Raw genomic sequence first — 21,789 nt, forward strand, 5'->3', positions numbered from 1 at the left:
GATCGACATCGCTTGCTTCACTGATCCCCGTTTCAAGGACAACTTTAGTACAAACAAGGATGATGTCATCAGGTCTGTTGAAGAGGAGGCTGTGAAACTGGCAGGTCACACAACCTCATTGCCACCTCAAGAATCACCTGCAGCCACTGCTGATGAAGAACAGGGAACCAGCACTTCCACCACCACTGCCCCCTCTGCTGCCACAAAGAAGAAAGACAAATCTCTGTCTTGTTTGCTGAAAAAAATTACATCAGCAAAACATCAAAGAGTCGAAGACAAAGATGCCTCCCCAAAAGAAAGAGTGACAATGGAGATTAAACAGTATTTGTCTTACGCTCCCATATCCTCTGATGCTGACCCACTGGCATGGTGGAAGACACATGTGGAAGAGTTACCTCTCCTTAGCAGTGTAGCGAGAAAATGTCTCTGCATCCCAGCCACCAGTGTGCCCTCAGAGAGGGTGTTCAGTTCTAGTGGGCACATCCTCTCACCTCACCGCTCCAAGCTAAATCCAGAGAAAGTGAACATGCTCACATTCCTGCATCATAACTTGGACTGAGTGAAATGTATAGTAGGCTAAGTGAGCAAGTCTCCCAAAAATGTTCATATACAGTTTTTAGTTCCTGCCTCCATTTATTTATTTATTTTTTATCTTAGAAGTGTTTTCTTGTTCTGATCTTGACCCACATGTTAAGGGATTGCATTTATTTGCATTTTGTGTTTGTTTTTTTTTCATAATTTATTTTTATTTAGAAAGAATTCAGTTATTTTTATTATTTATTTTAAATACAATAATATAATTTACTAATGTTCTATCATGCTCTCTATGTTTGTTCTCTATATTTAAAAATAAAAGATTGTTCAATGGAAAAGTTTTTTCTTTTTTTAAATACAGACATTTTAAAATATCACATTTTAGAGATGTAGTCAATACCGTGAAACCGTGAAACCGTGATATTTTTGCCTAAGGTTATCATACCGTCAGAATCTCATACCGGCCCATGCCTACTTGAAATCCCCTGGCAATAAAAAAAAAAAAAATCAGTGGGCAATAAAATATGTTGGCAACACTTAGAGCTATCAATTCTATAGCAACAAGAGAATAAGTAACAAAACCCCCAAAATGTCCTAAATAACATCTTGGAGGTGGAAATGTGTGTATTGGTATTGTTCCCAGTACTGGTGTACTTTGTCAGACAGAGCAGTCTTTTATTCCCCCTTTCGTGCCTGAGCAAAACCTCATGGTCTCGTGGACTGACTAGGGTTGATCTAAAAACCCTATTTCTGTACTGGCTTTCACATCCAACAATCCCCTTATGGAGGTGTTTCTATTGCTGTGTTCACAGTTTTTGGTCACAGACCCGGTCAGTCAACATTACCTGCAGTATCCAGTGCCATTGCTGAAGGTCAGACACGTAGCATTGTTAACACAAGGCGCCTTATTGTCCACACACTGCAGAGCTGCAAGAGAAAACAGATGAGTTAGAAAGTGGACGAACAGAGAAGCAACTCATCTGATTAATGTTTAGATATTCTGGCAATATCTTAAATGTGATAATTTTGTTGTAGCACCTGAGAGTATAATGATCTACGTAGCTTAAAACAGGAAGGAGTTATACAAGTTTCAGGAACATTCATATCCTTGTAAAAAACAAAAAATAGCCTGGATTTGTATATTAAACAAATGTTTGCAGCTCAATCGAAGCCAGTTACCTACTCTATAGGTGAACCCGGTTTAAAAAGGATGCGGTTTCAGGGTTTCCCGCAGAAAATGTGTTAGTTAAGGTGGTGGGGAGCAGTGAGACCAGGAGGGGTTTACTTTGTTGGGGTGGACTGTAGGTCGTACCTTGTCCTATCCTTACGACAGATTGTATTTTGTCACTTTCCTTCAATTTAAGATATTCTCTGAACTATATTATATAGTAATTAGTTATTTAGTATATATATTTGTTTAGTTTTTACATTTTCACCATTTTCAGTGGTGGTAGTGTACTTGGGTGCATTATATTGAATGGTGTTCTTAATATTTTGTGCACAAAATATTAAGAACACCATTCAATATAATGCACCCTAATACACCACGATCACACAATAATGAACATAAAGCAGAATTTTCACCTTCTTGTCAAAAAATTTATTTATTTATTTTTTGAAGAAGTTAGTTAAGGCGGCGGGCCTGTGTTGCTTAGGCAGCCGTCTAAGCTGTAAAGTGCTGTGGGAAACCCTGGATATCCATCATGTCTTGTTCTTGACTTACTAGACACAGAAATACAGATACTATGATGACGATAATGACCTGCTGCATCATGTGCCAAAAAATAAACATACTATTCTTATGAATATCCAAAGATTAACCTATTTAAATGACAAGGTTGTTTCTCACAAGCTGGTGAGCTTTAGTCTTGCTTGTGTGTTTCATTGCTGCTGAAAGTTGCCACTGCTCAAAACTCACTCAGGGTTTCCCCCTGAAAATTGGTGAGCAGAGGTGGTGAGGCCCCACGCCCCCCGGCACACACTTAAGAGGGAAACCCTCCACACAGCCCAAGTTTCCCCTCATTCTTACAAAGAGATAATAGAGAGGGCTCGTCACCTATCTAGCCAACTATGCAGAGCCAGCATGAAACCAGCCAGTGGTCACAGGGCGGCCGGATGGGCACGCAGACAGAAATTAGCCTTGACGAAGTCAACAAAGCCCGACTATCTCCCTGCAAGTGAGACACTCATATCCAGACACATCAGCCATTGTGTGTCCTTCAAGCCACCAGAGAAACATGGCTCAAGTGGTCTTCACGCACACCATGCCGGCCCAACATCCCAAACAGAAGTGTGGTGTTCTCAGTCTTTATTTATCAATGTGATATGGTAACCAGATGAAGAGAGCCATTGTTCAGTATGTGTGATTAATTGGGCAAAACTGCTACAGATCATCAGTGCTGGTTGTACAAATACTGCTATATTAACATTTTGTTTCATTCATAGTCTCACATGTTTAAGTGGTTATGTGATGAATCCTCACTCTGTACAAAGCTCCTTTTACAACACTGAGGCTAGGTCAGCTGATTTCAAAGAAACGCCAACAATGTCTTAAAAAAAAAAAACAGTCATTGCATTACAGGAAGTGTGCTCAGCAGTGGTGTTATTTCCTGCGCCTACATTAATCACAGTCACCCAAGTTGACGAGTCTTTGAGGACATTTTTATTAACCCGATTTAGATAATTTTCCATTTTTGCACATGTAGTTAGTTGATTTTCATGTGCTGTACATTCAAGGACCAGTATCTAAACTGGATTGGTCAGAGAGTGTCTGGTGGCTTAAACCAGGCTGACAGACATATTCCATTAGACATGGGGATACCCATCCATAAACCACTGTGAAATTCATAATCCCATCACGCATGCACACACATGCATGCCTCTATGTGCACACTAGCACAGACAGCCACTCTAATAGTCTGAGTTGATATCAGACTACTGCTGCAGTACAAGAGACCACAAAAAATACTGTGCTATTTTGTGACTATTTCTGTTCTGAGCAGACAGACGGTATGCAAACTTGCTGCAAGTCAATAATGAACAGATGCACTATAGACAGCAAACAATCCATACATATGTGGTTAAACCTGTGACACACCAGAGCTTTCACTTTTGGTTTTGATCACATTTAGTTAAAAATTTGATGCCAAGTCCTGATTAATCTACTTTTAAATGATTAAATGATCATAAGCAGGGCATAAAATGTGATTATTGCACAGTGCATCTGGGCAACAAAGCACAGGGTATGCCAGGATACCAGTCATCTAGAGGACAACAAACGATTGCAAAATCAGCAAGAAAAGAAAAAAAAAAGAGAGAGAGTAATGATGTGGGGAGGGAGAGCTGAGAAGACGTATGCATACTGCAGGAAGGGTAAAAGACTAAAGCAAGAGAGCAGAGACCGGAAAAAAGCTGCACTCATCCCCTGACTGGTTTGACGAGCTTCCCATGCATGCTGTCGTAATGCCAGACGCAATGATCTTAGCAGATTTGGGACAGCCTGCCTCTTATTACGCCATTTTAAACACAAACACACAAAACAATTACCCCATGCTGCAGAGGTCACTAATTCCCTGACTGAAAGTTTGGAAAAGGTTTTGACAATCCGGTCTCTAAAATAAAACAACAAACAAAACGTTCACACACGGTCAAATGAGTGACCAGCGTGTACTAATCCAGGGTCATATCACACACAGCCACACTGCATCCTCTCTACCTGGGTGTTCTCACACTTCAGTATCAATGAACCATGTTTGGGAAAGTTCCCAGGAATGAGAGCCTTGATAAGACAAGATCGACAAAGTCAACAGTGAAACTATGACCAGATGATGTGAGCTGAGAAGAAACACACAGATTTTAACTGACCAAATGATGACTATTCTTTGGACCCTTCATGATCAAAAGTGCTCGTTTGTAATCTCACTCACTCCCACCCCATTTTACAGCTGAGTGTCTGTGTTTGTTTGTCTCTATGTCTAAAGGTGAGGAATGGGAGAGGAGTTGAAGTGGTGAACAAAAGCAGACACAGAGCAGACAGATTTACAGTGTCTGCAGTCTGGTGGGACTGGGAGGAAAAGCTGTCAGTGGCAAAAAAAACACACTTTTAGTACATTTACAGAGTGCTATTAGCCCATCAGATTACATTGCAGTATGTTTCACAGCTGCCACCTGCAACGCCCTCGCTCAATTGGACCAATTTCAAAAACTGTTGTTCCCATTAGACACTTAAACACAAAAAGATGAAGAAATAGGATCCAGGTTGAAAGATACCTAAGTTTCCCTTTAGCATAAAGCAGTACATGTTTGAAAGAGGCTTTAGTAACTTTATTTGTATTTTACAAACATTACACAAACAAATTGTTGCTGACATGAAAAATAATGGATAAACTAAAAGAAAATAATACACGCTATGTAAATATAAAAAGGAAGATAAAACTAATGTGGTCGATTTAAATAGTCTAGATGCCCTTTGTTGGCCTAGTGAGGAGTAAAAGGATCGCCTAGGAGTTTCAGTGTGTACATGTGGAAAAAGAAAACTATTCACTGAGCTGCTGCCTGGAAAATCAGAGAGTTCATCCAACCAGTAGCAAAAAGGTTTCCATCCACCTGTTATACACACATTTAGATTAAAAAAGCCAAAAATGTTTCACTCAAGGATGTCACTAAAAGAAAAAAAAGATCTAAACTTGTTGATGTCATGGTACCTGCGCTTTGGGTTACTCTACCGTAGAAAAATATTTTATGTCACACCTGCACTCCACCGCCTAAAAGTAAGGATATAAATAGTGCAGGTGTCTGAGGTGTATGTAACCACAAAGTCGCTGATTTTACATGTCAACCTACTCCATACACCACAAGGTACTGGTGGACCAGAAGAGATGTTTGATTAAAAAACAAAACACATAATGAATACATAATTCCTGGCACTCTAATTCAAATATCATGGTCACGGGTTTTGGACAATATAAAACTTGTCAGTTAAGTAATCAGCCAATGTTCACCTGATATAACCCCATCCAGCCGCAGGGTTCGACATGGTGAGTCACTCTCTAGTTTCCCGTGTGTTCAGAGTATTGAGAAAAGGCGAGCTTCGTCATTGTCATCAACATAGTAAGGATGACCCTAATTACCCAGCCGAAGCTGTAAAGAAGACTGCCTCAACGTACCCACCCGGTATTGTGCACAGCAGAAATCTGGCAGCTTCCAGTCCTTGTGTGTTTATTTAGAATATTATAACAGGTGAAAAGAATACAAAAAGTGTCATCTTTAAGTTGAGTTTGCAGCTCTCTGTTAGCTATTTGCTTTTATTATAGAATATACAGTTACAGGATATTGTTATTCTGAGGGACTCTTGTGCAGAATCAGCAACTCAGGGCAAGTCTTTAAAATTTTCCTTTTGCTTTCTATTACTGAAGGCATTTATTGAGCTGGCCCTGTTACAAGAGGGTCTTGGTTTTTGTAAGCTGCAGTGAAATGTTTCTTCTTACAGCAGGGACCACAACTACTTTTAAATACTTTTGGAATCAAGATATTTTTCTGTACAAATCTGATAAAACTGAGCCTTAAGTGTGGAAAAAAAGTCATTTTTAAAGAGAAGACAGAAATCACAGCCCTTAATGGTTTAGATAACAAAATGAGGGGGGAGTCTGGTTAGTTTTTGTTCAGCTGGCGTTACGCCGGTCCCTCCCTCAGCACTCGCCGCTGCTTTGTCAGACACCACAGCAGGTCCCCGGGGAGATCCAGCAATGTCACAAGGAGAAAAAAACAATGAGGGAGAGTGACTGTCAACGAGGCAGGGAGAGGAGGGGTGAAGGAGGCAGAAAATACGAGTGAGATGGACGGGCTTTGAGCTAATAGTTAAGGATTGCAATGGGGAAGTAATTACGAAACTACAGACAAAGACTGCACACGAATGGGTGTCCCTGAGCCCTGGCACACATCCATATAGCGGAGGGCAGGAAGTTGTTCGCGCTGAGTGAGGAAGTAACCCCATTTCCTGGAATTGCTGTACAAGCCTCTATATCCAGCAGGCCAAACAGTCGTCATGGTAACTTGCAATAAAATACCCTTCGCTCAGCATGGAAGGAGGGAGATGAGGCTCAAACTAAACACCATTACCCTGAGGGAAGCTTTACTGGCCCACACAGACGGCAGAAGAACTGAGCAGACGAACCGAGCCAGGGCCTTAAGGTCTTATTGTCCGAGGTCAGGTTTGGCTTGAGGGTGGTGACGGAAATGCTAAGAGTGCCAAAAGCGTGTGATCACTTTTCTGGATCTGTTTGGACAGTTTGAGGCATGTTTTTAATGCGACAGTATCAGGAATGTAAAGCTAAATCAATTTCTAGTCATTTGTTTTGTATAAAGCGCTGCACTCCAGGTACAGAAGCCCAACATTAAATCACTGAAACCTTTTCCTGAACTTATGCAAAAGAACTGCATGACAGCATAACACATATGAAGTAACCATAGTTTCAACTGATGAAATTAGATTAAGATCGGAACAAAAACTGATTACCCTGCTGACCTCCCAGCTGAGACATATGCCCTGCTTTTCATCCAAAGCTGAGTGTTTATCGAGCAGGACTGACACACTGCTGGCTTGCTTGTGTGTGTGTGTGTGTGTGTTTGAGGGAGAAAAAGACAGACATAAAGTGTGAGAGCAGACTTGCAGATTTGGGGACTTTCCTTTGCTCATTCATGTCCAAACTTTTTAAAATTTTTTTTTGCTCTTTCAAAACGATTGTTATGATAAAATAATAATAATAATCTGGACTATTGTGCAGACTTGTTTAGTTACATTCACTTCACTTTTACATTGTTTTAACTGTAGCTTCAACTAATTTTAGTTCATAACGTAACTCGTTATGAGCTCATTATGAGCTTGTAACTCATAACAGACTGTGCCCATGAATATACATTTAAAATATGTCAATCTCTCTTTAATACTCAAACTGAGAAGTGGTGTGGGGCTGACTTTGGCCAATATGTAAAAGATTCATAATGATCACAGTATTATCTCAGTGTTAATAAGCTGTGATTTTATGACGCATGTGATAAAAGTCAAGAGTGTTTGTTCTCAATTATTTCAGATGTCATGCTACAGACTGTGATAACATTTTACTTGTTGGTATTCATTTAGTTATCCGAGTTGAAATACCAGTATCTGAATGAACATATCTCAATATGAGATTTTTTTATTCTCATATCAAGATGCATGGTTGGTTAACCACTCCAAATTATTTCCGCCTATTTTGAACAGATGTTAAATACTTCTCTCTATTTTACCCCCAAATAGTGAAATAATGTGAAAAAAGAGACAGGACAGACAAATATATGCCAGTTAATTCACATCCACATGCACACACTCAAATCAGATTGATTATTGATTACAAACCACAACTCAACCACAGGACAAAATCAATCCTCTGGCCTATTATTACAAAGGATTTATTTTGCTTTTCTGTGTGGTTTCCCTTCTTCTCGTACCTGATGTGGCCTGCTTGGTTCATTACTCCATGCGCCCTGCCTGCTTGTCTCCAGGATTACAGGGCTGTATGGGCCAAGGAATGCAGGCCACAGTAATTCCCTGTTAATTTGCTAACCTGTTCAACAGTGCAGACACAACGCTCTGTAATCCCCTCGACCTTCACAGCCGCATACACCACCTCCTATAGTAACAGTGCATGCGGTTCCTGCAGTGAAGGCACTGAGCTTCATTCACATTTTGACTGGCTTTTATTTAATGCGTGAGGATCAAAGTCACAACGAGCTCACTGGTTAAGCCGGCATTGCTCTGGCTCTGCAATAGCACTGTGACGCAAAATGGAGAAAGGCCCTTAACTCTGACTTTCACCTTGCGCTATGCATTTCAAATTCAAGACCTTAATCACGCTATGTCTAAGTTTACATCTATTCTAAGCCAGCACGTCTACAGAGGCACACACACACACCATTGCAAGTGTGCATGTTTGTGTGTATGTATCAGGCACTCACGGTGACTGATAGTTATGGCACTGTATTTGCACAAAATACAACTGGACGTCAACTTTATGCAAATGAGTCCGAGCAGTGTAATGCACCCAGCAGAATCAAGACTCTGTTACTGCATTGCCCATTTCTCGCCTCAAATGTTGTCAGAAACATATTTTAGCTGTTATATCAGAACGTTTTTGACCAGGCCACCATTTTTTCCTGCTTGGAAACAGTCGAGTCAAAACAGAGCACTGTCCAATTCGCGGTGCTTCACCCACCACGTCACCCACCAGTCAGAGCATTTAGTGGTCCAGTGCATGCAGATGCGTCCTTGCCGGAGGCGGTCTGCGTGCCGCATAACTACACTACTAATCAAAAGGGCGGGGAAGGAAGACTGAATATAACATGAACACACTGTAGCAAAGGCAAGTGTATCTCACTGAGACTGCCGACAAGGGGAGAAAAGAACAAAACCAAAGAGAAAGCTGGGAGGGTGTCACAGGGAGGATGTCTTAAGCCACATTAATAACACAACCACAAGGCGGTGGGTAGAGCCAGTGGTCATTAAATAATGTAGTGTTGTGGGCAGCTCAATAAATATCTTTGTCTTCAGAGCGCAGGGCGAAGCATGGTGCAGATAAATCACATTTCACACCAGGCAACAGCTTGGGTCAGATGCAAGTAAACCATGGGCGGCACAATCGCCGGCCTTTGTCAGTTTGTATCCACAATGCGATACATACACACACGCAAATAGATACACACACGCATGTCAGCTGTCTCCTGTTTGCACTCTGCAAATATATGCAACCATCCACATGCCCACACCAGGGGGGCAACACTATGTCGTGTGCCATAAAGATGGCACGCCTCCTCAAGAATCAGACTGTACTATTAACTGTGTTCCTGCATCAACACAGAAATATGTTTACAAGCCGCAAAATCATGAATTAACTAAGTGTGATTCATTCTTTTTTTACATCTAGTATAAGCCATGTATTCAGCTTAATACGCTAAACAAACCACAGAGACTTGTTGACAAATGACAGTGAACCTTCTGGTATGTTGTTTACAAGTAGTTTAGGAATGTGTCACAAACCACCTTTTGCAACCAGACAGAAATACAGACAGTGCCATCCACATAAGACAATATAAATTCTGCTGATTAATGTAGCACGGGGGGGTCACTACATCAAGAATAACATGCTTTAGTCATACTGCTGCATGCAATGTTGTGATTATAAATGCATTTCCACTGCATCTTCACAGCAGGGCGTCATTATTGTGGTCTACAAGACTGCGGTCCTCTGTAGAGGTGAGGTCAAACCCCAACTGAGCTGTGATCTCTAAATTAATTGGTTTAGTTGTGATCTTGCAGATGAGGGGACAGAAGGCTCTTTTTTTTTTGAACATTTATGTTCAGCAGATTACAGCTTGTTTTTTTTAATCTATTCTCATTTGCCATATCTGAAGTGTAACTGTCATTTTAAGATACCGCTAATGCAAACCAACAGCTTTGAAATAAATCTCTTCACGTCTGGCAGGTCAGGTGTTTATCATGAAGCAGCTATAGGAAGTGTCGCCATATTTGTCACAGCGTTTAGTAACCAACTCCCAACTCCTTGTTTGATATAAATCTGTCTACACAGCAACATTTTGGGGACTGTTTTTTCACCTTTTTGTTGGCAAAATGATTTTATACATCACAAACAAGAAATAGTAAAACAAAAAACACCCACAGTGAGCTGGTAAGATTTAGCCTGCAGGCAACAGCAGCTTATTGCAGCTTGGGTGGACCTCAAAGCTCCTTCATGTCATCAAGGTAAGCAACACCTTGTACCCTGCCATCCTTACATATAGAAAACCACTGTTACAGTGACCAGCTTGGCGAAGTAGACTACAGCACAGTGTCCCGACAATATAAAGGTTCAGCATTAGCAGGAGAAAAGGAAAGGTGAGGATAGGGACAGGAAGGAAAAGACCATTATGGTGGGCAGGGAGTGTGTGCCAGAGTGAGAGAGAGAGAGAGAAGGAGAGAAAGAGAAAGATTGGGATAGACAGGGAGTGAGGGAAATAGAGAGAGGGAAAGAGAGAGGGGGGCAGCAAGAGAGAGAGAGACAGAGGGAGGGAAAGATTGGGATAGAGAGGGAGTGAGGGAAATAGAGAGAGGGAGAGGGAAAGATAGAGAGAGGGAGGGAAAGCGACAGAGAGAGAGAGAGAGAGAGAGAGAGAGAGAGAGAGAGAGAGAGAGAGAGAGAGGGAGGGTAAGAGAGTGAGGGTGGAATGTCAAACACCAACAACATTCCAGTGCTTCTCCTTGCACAGCCTGCAGCACTTTTACATTGTCTTTTCTTCTTTTGTGTAACTTTTCTGTTCACAAGTCACCTATAGTCTATGAAAAAAACATGAGAAAGAACAGCAGAGCTGCGCGTATCAACTCTGGGCTGAAAGAGCATGTGAAATTTAGTCAATTTCACCCTTAGGTAATGGCTAATTAGACTAAAAGTGTTCTCCTATTGCACAGGCCTTTAATAAAAATAATTAAGGCCTGATTATTGAGATATGCATCTTGTCCAAAAGTCATCAATACTCTGACTAACCATACCTGAAAATTCAGGTATTCAGTTTTAGGTAATCAAATATGACAACCATGTGATGAGATGAGATTCAGGGTAAACCCACCTAGTCTGTGTTTAATGTAAGTGCAGATAAAACTTAACTGATCCCCAAAAAAACTGCATTTAGGTTTTATGTTATTAAATGTAAAATGTCAGTTAAAAGTTTTTATCAATGTACTTTTATGTATTTTAGCATATTTGGTCATGGCTAAAGCCTAATCTCTTTGTAAACAATACTACAAACAGAGTCCTGGGAATAGCCTTAAGGAATAGCTGAATGCTGTTTATGACGTCTTCTTTTTTTTAAACAGACTATCATTTAATAAGACCTCTCACAGGCAAATTGATGTGTATTTGTGTTACACCTAAATTGACAGCATTATCTGTGTTTAATGTGCTGCAAAGCTGGTCCACCAGAACTTGTTGACAGAAGCCCTATGATAGTGTGAGCCACAATGCCCAAAGACATTTTTAAGCTTTTTGCAATTTCTTTATAAGACAACCTTTCACTTCTTCAAAGTAATTCATTCTTCATTGTTATCTGACCCAAAAAAAGCCTAAACATATACATTAAGAGTTGCTAATAGAGTCTAATCAGAGGACACTAATTAGTATTTTATTAAAGACAGGTGCACTGGGTGTTAAAACTGTTACCTATTACACAGATGGCAGTAGAGGTGTCTAATTAGAGTGATTCTATCTTAGAAGGTGACAAATTCACCATTTCCCAAATTCACTTCCACCTATTTTACCTGTTATGGCATTTACAATGAGTGCCTTGCCTGACAATTCACTCAAAATGCAGAGATGTATGTAGGGTAATCATATACTGTTGACTGCCAAAAACAGGTTAGCTTCTTCCCGGAAACTCTATTTAACTGTGATTATAATGGTGAATATTTGCCATATGATCCGCCTTTTATCCACTTCTTCGTCACTGTCAGCTCTCCTGATTCAGCAGGGCAGTCTAGACATGGTTAAGTGTCCATTTTGAATTCTTTCGCTCTCGCTGTTTCACATCTGGGCAGCTGTGCTGTTCAGACAGAGCAGTTGTAGACGATAGTATCCAAATCAATCAGACCATAACCCTCTGAATCAGACACAGTGCGACGTTAGCTTCACTTTCAGAGGCCTTGTGGAGGTTTGTAATTAACTACAGTCTTTTAAACTGTGTGAATATGGTTAATGAGTGTTTAAGTATTAATAGTAAAATAGTGATAACACAGCCAGAAAAATGCAAAGTAGCGTTCCTCGAGTAGTAGAGGTGAGCCTTGTAGTGACGCACTAAACCCCAACAGGATGTTACAATAAGTCAAAGTAACTGTAAGTTAGCTAAGTTAGCGTTAATGTTTGGGTGAAAGGCCATGACGTTACCTGTGCCTATTCAAAAGCCACACATACACCAAATCACTAAAAATACGCTTTAAATGTTGGCTACAAGTTAGAGTTCTATCTAAAGTTACTTTTTGGTAAGTTTTCTCCTTTTTCAAACGTAACTTTTTCAAGTCAAATCACCTGGCAAGTCAAGACACAAGTGTACGCAGTGTGTGTAGGGATGCTATGAGCCCCGTGTCGGCTGATGCGGAGGCAACAAAACGTGATCATGACAAGTTATGAAGTATTAGGGAGAATAAAAGACAAAACAGCGTCAACATTGTAAAAAGAAACTTACCCAGAGAAAGCTGAATGAAGCAGAAGACGAAGACTAGTGATTTGCCCGAGGATAAACCGGGTATCGGCTCCATATTTTTGGTATAATCCACATAAGGTCGCCAGCCCAAAGTTGAGCTGTCTCCCGGTCGGTTAGTTCTCAAAAAGTCTCGCTGGAAATGCCTCACGCACTAGAAAGATGAAAAACGACTTCTTGTGCCAAATTAAAACATTTTACGTGTGAGCTCTTTGTCGTTAGGTTAAAAACTTAAAAATACACATACATTTCACTTTTACTAGTCACACACGGCGCTGAAAACTCTCCCACCTCTCTACGCTCACTACTCACTGAAGTCACTGCGGGGAGGCACAAGACAGGTATCCTTCCGCTGAAGTCAGAGGGGATCTATTGTCGGGCTGAAACGATGGCAAAACCTTTTTAAGTGCTTATATCTAAGTTCTGATTGTCTATAATCGCTTTAGAAAATTCGTACTACCCCATATATCGTTGATTGTATCCAGGACACAACGGGGAAAAAAACAGCACATTCGAAGTTTACTTTTTCTGTGTCGCCGCGGCGGAGGAATTTTTTTCTCTAATTTTTCTACTTCTCGGAGCTTGGATGACTCAAAATTAACCCGTTCAATGATGTTTTTTTCTTTTCTCCTCCCCATGAACTACACGTTTTTTCCCGATATGTCTTTTAACACCCACACTCCACTAACTTTCAGCGTTAGCGTGGCTTTTTATGCCAGACTGAGCACCAGGTTTCTGTGTCGTTACAGTTGCAGCGTTCAGGTATGTTGGTGCAGATGAGTTTAGAAAGAGTGGTAGTAGATAAAAGCAAAGATTTCCCACAAAGCTCCAAAACTACCTATATGATACGCAAAATTAATCAACACTTTTCACGCTTTTTTTCTTGTCAAAAACCCATACAACAACATTTTAGTACTGTGTGCAAGCAAATAAAAGTAGGCCTAAAGATTGGCGGGTGAGTAAATCCAGGTGAGCTCTTTAATCAGTGTTCATCCTGCCGCCTGCAAGTGTCAAATCGATCAACAGTTTCTAAGGTGTAAGTGTGCAAAAGGTTATTAAGGCTGTTTTGTGGGGAGGATCTCATTTGATTTTTTTTAAAAGAATCAGTAATAACGTAAGAAATGTGTGAGAAGAAGCGATCTTCTCAATCTTTCCCAATAGGAAAACATTAGGCCTACCAGTAAGGCAAACGATGATCTATTTTTTGTTTTTAAATATTATCATTGGCAGAAAATTGACCAAACAGTTCTAGTTCCTAAAATGTGTGAATGTTGTGAAATGTTTTTCTTTTAAAATAAAGTTTTAAATTGAATTTATTTGAGTTTTGGATGAAAGCAGATTACGCTTTTCATTATTTTGTTCTTACTCTTTTTTAAATCAGATGATTAATGCAGAAACTAATCATCAGATTACAGTTATGACAGTAATTGTAAATTGCAGTAGGCCTAGTTATCACACAGTTGGGCTTAATGCTCAGGTTAGCATCTGTAACCTACATGATCAAATACTTTTTCTTCTGTCTTACTTGAAGAAAAATACTTGACAGTAGATTATCTTGTTTGATTACATCAAGGTTGACTTTAGTGCTTACATCTAAAATAGGAAACCCCCAGCATTGCCCTTTATTCTGTCACTTACAGATAGACACACTCACACTAGCTTCATAAACTGTTAGTAATCCCAAACTAATTATCCCTTATCAGCCAGAATGATCCAGGTGTAAAGCACTGGCTCGTCACAATAACAAGACCATGTCTCATCCCAGTGATTTGTTTGTCTTTACACCCTGTTAGAGAAACATTGCCGAGCCTCCTGCCGCTGCGACCGGCCCTCTGTCCTCTATTCAACCCTGCTGAAAGGCCTGGGCCCGGGGGAGCAAATTGATCTCCTCAGGGGTCTGTACTGACAATGCTTTTGTTGCTGTGGCCAATGTCAAGCTCTGGCTCTCCATGCGTGGTTGGGTGTCAGGTGCTGGCAGGACAACAAACGCTGTTCAGGCATTTGGTCAGACGCTGTTTTTGTTGATAAACCATGTCTTGTGTTTGCTTATTCGTCTTATCTCTCAACAAAACATATAAATCCACTGCCACAGATGCACTACTTTCTCAGTTCTATCCCTTACTTCTGCATTTCTATTTTGTAATTTGTTGTCACCAGATTGTTAGATGGTGGATTCAATTCAGATTTCTCCTCTCAGACACTTTGATAAATCTCATTTTTCATGGTTGAACCACTGGTCATGTAAGCCAGTAGTAATGTGATATAAATCACTTCAGAGGATCAGTTTGTCTGCAGCACTGTTTTCCTAATGATGTCACTCCAGATGTGGACTTCTATAGTTTGGGAAAGATGGGGAGAGGAAGGGTGTGGATCTGCCTCGTGAGCAGAAAACACTGATTAGTTCCTCCTTGCCTTTGCGCTGATGAAAGATCTTCTGCTACAGAAGTCTGACATAGTTTCAAAGAAGAAAAAATAAAGCATTAACAAACAAAGTCTTGCTGAGACTTTAAATCCTTTTGAACAACATTTGTATTAAATGCATCAGTGACCCCAGCTTCTAATCTCTTGACTGAGATGACAAAAACACTCCACTTTTATCAGACTGGTGAAACAAGTAAAAAGTAGATTAGATAATTACAGTTTTTGTTAGTAGTGAAGACTTTGACAAACTACATTACAAATCTATTTTATTTTCAGTCAGGGTTGCCAGAAACAAATGGAAATCATTGGGTGTCACAAGAACTTTAGTTTTGGATCCCCTGCATGAGTGTGAGTTTTTTGTATTTGTGTTAGTGTTTTGTTCACCACAGGGTAGTAATATAACTGGATCAGAGCCATCGCCTCTGCCATGTTGGTCAGAGAGCTGCTTTCATCAACGTTGGGGCTCTTCACGCTGATTTGGAGCTCATCAGTCAGGGTGACTCCAGCTGTCAGCCAGTAGATTTATACTGCAGAACATGGTGTTCAGGGGGCAGATAGAAGAGACTGATTACACTAGACAGAGAGAGAGAGAGAGAGAGAGAGAGAGAGGCCGAGGGTATGCGTGTGTCTGTGTGTGCGTGTGTACATGTACATGTACACTCCCCTTAACCATAAACACGCCATCTTTCCCCCTGACATGATAGCCATGGGAAACCGAATCAGCACCTGTCATTTAAGAAGAACGTCTCTCAGTCTTTACGTTCTAAGATGGCAAGCAGGAGAGTCGGTCTGAAGTGTGTATATGAGGCCTTTCTATAATTAGTAGTGGCAGGGACTGATTCACTTTTCATTACCCTGCTGTGGCAGCTGATTTGCTTCCATAAACAGTTTTGAATAACAAAGTAGTTCTGATGGCTTTTATGGGGTTTCACTTTACTGACTTTTTGCTCTAAAACACAAGCAAAAAAACTCTGTTATCTTTTAAGTATGCTTCCCTCAGATCAGTTTTCATTAAGAGACGGGTTGGGTAGTATGCATTTGGTGCTGGCCTTCTGAGATGAGCATTCATGAGCCTCATGAAAGCTGTGGGTGTTAAGTTTTAATGCCCTCTGTGCCCCCGTCCAAGACTCTTGCACATGTTGTGGCGGAAGCATCGTTTATCGAATGTCGTCTTTACTGTGTAAGCAGATCTGGGGGACAGGAAGCTAAAGGGGGTATATTTAGGCTTGATTATCACCTCCTTTCTGACTGCCCTGTTTTGACTGCTGCAAAAGAAGTAGCATCTAGACAGCTTTACATGTGTCTCTTAAAAATAAAATCAGAGTAGCTCAAGTTGACGGTGATGTTCTGCTCTGCAGCTGTGACCATGATAAGTAAGACATTGGCAAATATCAGATCAGTTAAGTTTCAGATCTCCTTGCTATAAGCATCAACATGGAAAGTTTGGCCACCAGAACGGGGTCATCAAGGGTAGAAGCCACACGGTGTCTAATTTACATGATGCAGAGCCGATAAAAGTGTTTCCAAGTATTTAATCACAGTAAATCATTTTCCTGTGTGAACCTCAGTTTATATGAGCCAAATGTCAACATAACAGCAGATAACACATGCATAGTTAAAAAAAAGGCACACAGATCAGCACTAAATCAGTGTAATCATTTATGTGTTCAGTCATGGGACCATTTCAAAAGAAAGTAAACATACCTGTGGAAGTTTCTTTTTTTTAAATTGTGATATATAACAATAAAAGCAGTGCAGAGTAGCTATCGATAAAGGCATATCTTGTCGTCAAAGGCAGTAAATAGTTGATAAATTGTGAGCTGTGAAGCTGATGAATCACTTTGTAAACCATTACTGAGCCAACAGCGTCATGCAACAGGCAACATGATGCAGGAAAAAGCTATAATGCCAACTCCAGTAGATTTCATTAGAGCTTGATATCCTGTGACTTAGAGCATAAAGTAGCAATCTGCATGGGTCAGGTTCCTTGGAGAAATCAAGGATTCTGTATATATGTTTGTGCAAGATACAGAGATAGTGTGTGTGTGTGAGTGAACGTGTGCGTCATGGCGTTCCACAGTGGTCAAAGGTGGAGAGTTGGCGAGCATGAGTGCCCGATGTGACCAAGCATGATGTGGATAGTGGCCTCAACCAGCCAGGGGGTCCCTGATGAGCAGAAAAGGGGAGCTGACAGAGAGGTGAGGCAACAGGTGATGAAGGAAAGGTGTGAGGAGGACGAGGAGGGATGTGTGTATGCATTGCTTGTGTTTGTATTTGTGTGTTTGTGTTTATGAACACATCCTGTAAGGTGACCTATGGCCCTGGCAGGGCCAGGTGGACAGGAATGTGCTGTGTGCGGATGGGATCCTCCCTTGAGCGCCCCTGCCTGCCCACCGTCACCCCACACTAGCAGGCTATTTATACTGCACTGTGGGAAAATAACGGCCCCAGCACTGTCATCTGGATCCTGCCATGTTTATACTCTCCACCCACACCCACATAGACACACATACAAAACACCACCATGCTTTTCCAACTCCCTTAGTTACAAACAACTTAAGGTCAACATGTAGCCTGACTGGCACATTTGCATTGTTCACTGACATTATCACTGATGAAGGTATCCTTAACTACTACTACTCCTACCACTGTAACAGAGAGTTCATAGGACTGTTTAGATTTGATGGTTCAATTTGTGCATGAGGAGCAAGTCGCTAAGCTAGAAACACAAGTTAAGACTATACTATGTAATACCTTTAAGTTCCACTACCTGAGGCGATTACCAGGAAACAGATTGTGCATACTCTGATAGCATATATGCACACACGACCATGCACTCATGCATGCAAAACCCATATTTGTGTGAGAAGCGCAAACATTCCTCTGTCGTCTAGAACTGCACTTCTGAGATTAATAAAGGTTTACTGTCTGCTGCAGAAAGCAAATAGAGAGATGTAAATGAAATAAAGGTGTAAATTATGAAACATACGCGTGCCAATGTGCAGCAACAGTATGGCAGTAAAGTGAAAGGATGTTAACACTAGTCTTGACTTGACTCACAAGAACAACCGTTGGTGTCACATTTTCAGACTCATTGTGAATGATTAGAACAATTACTTCTTTAAATGACTCTGCATCAGTGGAAAAACACCTTGGTCTTGACAGTTGCTGTTGCAATTTGCATTAAGGGTGAAGATATATTTGGATGGTGAGTGATTTAGATAAAAAGAGGAATAGTAAAAGACCTGAAATCAACATGTGACCTCTGCAAGTAATTCACCATAACAAATGTACACACTCTGTTGCTGATGATATTTGTATTTGAGTTCTCATGAGAGGCAAATTCAGTTTTGCCAACTCCCACCCAAGGACACCCGAGTTTTTCTCCCATACATTAACACACATACAGGGACACATATAAGCACGCACGTATGCACACTAATACCAAAACATAAACATACAAAAATACTGACACATTTAGACCCTCTTCCATCATGCCTTGGTCTCTGCCCGAGGGTGCATTAGGTCAAACTAATCTGCTGCAGTCCATGATGTTTACCACACAGACATAGCATATGTGCATTTGCTGCATTACAGACAAAAATGGAAGGTATTACACACTATCCCTAGTCAATAGTGCATTCACTCATTTATAATGTTTTAATTTCTTTCAAAAGTTTTCCTACTTTAGGTATCTGACATCATCTGGGGATGATTTTGCACGGTACCAAAACTGGGTTGAACAACTTCTTGTAATTTTTCGGTGTGAACGTTACTATGCACGCTGAAAGCTGTGTGAGAGTGTAAAGTGAGTGTGCTCGGCGTATCTTCCAGGGTTAATTGTATCATAAATTCACAAGCTGCTAAAAGACAGGCATGGCTGGAATTCACACTTCAGCCCTCACTTTCTCACAGGCACAGCTCAGCTTTGTGTGTGTGTGTGTGTGTGTGTGTGTGTGTGTGTGTGTGCTTGTGTGCCAGATATGAAACTATTAATAAACCAACAATGTTATCTATTTAAAAGGAATGGAGAGACAAATGTGAATGGCCAAGAAGCAACAGAGAAAAATCTATGGTTAGTTTTTTAATGCGTAGTGCGTTATACTGTTATTCTAGGACTAACTACGTACAATAATGCAGACAATGCAGACGATATAGGTGTGTTCTGCTCAGGTATAGCGTGAAGCATCTCCTCCAGAGTGACATAGATTTATGTGTGTGAATATCTCTTGTTCCTCCTCTTTCTCACTTTCTTAGATTTTTTGGTTCCCACTCTATATCCTGTTGTTGTTCATGGCATAGCTATTCTCACACACCTAAAGGGCAATTCTAGCAATCAGGGTGAGATGTTGGGTAAATATGTTTTGCTGGGAAAAAGATAATTTATTACATCAGTTTTATTACAGATGTAAAGGTCCGCTCTTTTTTAAACAGACTCATGCAGAATTATGACGGCAAGGTGTGATGGGTCATCAGTGGTCTGCGATGAGGTGATAAAGAATACACAGCGTGCAGCGCAGGTCGAGGCCTGAGGAACAGCCCTGCTCCGCACTCCACACTGACCCCCCCTGTGAGAAGTTCCCGGTTCCCAGGGCTCGGTGTGTACGTTTGGGGGGTAATAACTCACTAGGCCCTTTTACTTCCTCTTTCAGCCTTCTGCGTTTTATGACCCTCTCCTCTGCCATACAGCTGCTGTCTCTGCAGCTTCCCTTTGCTCTGATTGGACCAGAAAGGAAGTTTGAGAGAAGAGGATGAACGGGAAGAGACGGGGAAGCAGCTGGGATGAGGTGGGAAGCTGGGATGAAATAAGTTTTTATCAGTCATCACAGAAGACGAGATGGACACAATATCGTTTTTTGTGGTCTGCTTCATACTGCACCTCCCCACCACACTTCACACGTACAGTAGGAAACTTAGCAGTAAATGACAAAAACACCGGATATGCAAGCAATATTCGGGGGGTCTAGGAAAGCATTTTCTTTTTTATAAAAAATAAAATATTGTTCTCGTAAATCTGTAATGTTTCTTTTGAACTGTACAGTAATTGTATATGAAGCATTGGGTAAAATTGTGGGGGTTTTTTTCTTCATTTTTGTCATATCCTGTCAGAGGGCGAGGTCACTAAGGTTCACTAAGTAGATGAAGTTGTCAGAGAGTTTGCAATGCAGCTTCTCTACTGTCTGGCTTCTCATTTAATACGATGATATCTGTGAAGGTCAGAGGACATAGGGCACAAAGGGAAGGATCAATGAATTTGTAACTGAGCACGCTGTCTGCATGCTTGTCTCAACAAAAGTTAAAAGCTTACATGATGCTAGTCTGCCACAAACATGACTGAAACTCTCTGGCTGGCTCTGAATCTTCATGGATGAAGGTGAAGGTCAAGGTTGTGCTCTTTTAATGTCCTGTTTCTTTAAGATTGCACAAGCCTCAGGAGAAAAGAGAAGAGTGTGGGTGGACAGTGTTGTGGTTGTGTCTGTGTATTTGACAGGAAGTGGCAGTAGTACACACCACAGGTTTAGTTCACGAGAGCTCAAAATGTATAGAAGACACAGCAACCTTTCAACCTATCTTGGATTGTGTGCATTTGTGTGTTTAAATCTGGCCATGTGTGTTTAGTACATGCGCCGTATTCCTGACCCCTGATCACACAAAGTATTTTAATCCAATCAGCTTCGTTTTCACATGACTGTCACACACTCACTGCTGCTATGGTAACCTGCAGAAGAAGGAGAGAAAGTGCTGCTGGAGTATAGAGTGGGGTACGTTGTCCTCTGTTTAATCACTGTGACATTTACACACACACATACACACACATGGATTTCAACCCATAGGATTCACTTCCTTAGCCGCCCCCCCTCCCCCCCAGCAGAATCTAGATGTGTATGACTTAACCAAAATACAAACCCTGATTGTGCAAGAAAGACTCTTTGAAAGACTTGCACATGGAAGAAAATGTACTGTAGTCATGTGCAGTGGAAAAACAGAAGGCGGGAAATGTTGTGAAATCACTAATACTCTGCAGTTAAAATATCAATACTATTAAAACATTTGGAAATTCCAGCGTTTTATACTTTTCTGTGTCTGGAAAGTCACCAGTGTTTTATGTTTTTACACCACAGTTTTATTGGTCAGCTTGTCCTAGAAAGCTAAACTGTTTTCTATATTAAAATGATTAGAAGTAATTTAACCATTACTATTACTAATAATGCAGTATAAATATTGAGTTCAGTTCTGTTCTGTTCAAAAAGAAAAAAAGCACAGTGTCACACACAATGGCTCACAAGTATAACAGAAACACAAACAGTAATACATATTTGATAAAAGGAAGATTTAGTAAAAGCATCTTTCAGGTAATCAAAACTGTTTAAGTTGAACAAGATTACAAAGAAATATGATTGAGGCCAAACTCACAAATAACAGCTTCCTTCGAGAGGTGAAAAGGTTAGCTTGTGCCCTGCGGTTTGTTTTTGGCACGCTACCCTCTGCTGCTTCTCATTTTCTCTCTGACATTTCCTGTTCTACCTCAAGTTGAGGATTCAAGCTGCTGCTTTGTCA

General features: G+C 40.8%; 1 protein-coding gene across 1 annotated transcript in view; it reads right to left on the bottom strand.

The window, feature by feature from the left end:
• notch2 (notch receptor 2) overlaps positions 1-12,994 on the bottom strand; it is a 46,065-nt gene extending 33,071 nt beyond the window's left edge. Inside the window, 2 exon segments of the mRNA XM_053322812.1 lie at positions 1,380-1,461; positions 12,796-12,994. Coding sequence (XP_053178787.1) covers positions 1,380-1,461; positions 12,796-12,868 — 155 coding nt within the window. The 5' untranslated portion in view covers positions 12,869-12,994.
• Positions 12,995-21,789: the final 8,795 nt, after the last annotated feature.

Source organism: Scomber japonicus, chromosome 7, assembly GCF_027409825.1.
Source record: "Scomber japonicus isolate fScoJap1 chromosome 7, fScoJap1.pri, whole genome shotgun sequence".
Taxonomy (NCBI): Eukaryota; Metazoa; Chordata; class Actinopteri; order Scombriformes; family Scombridae; genus Scomber; species Scomber japonicus.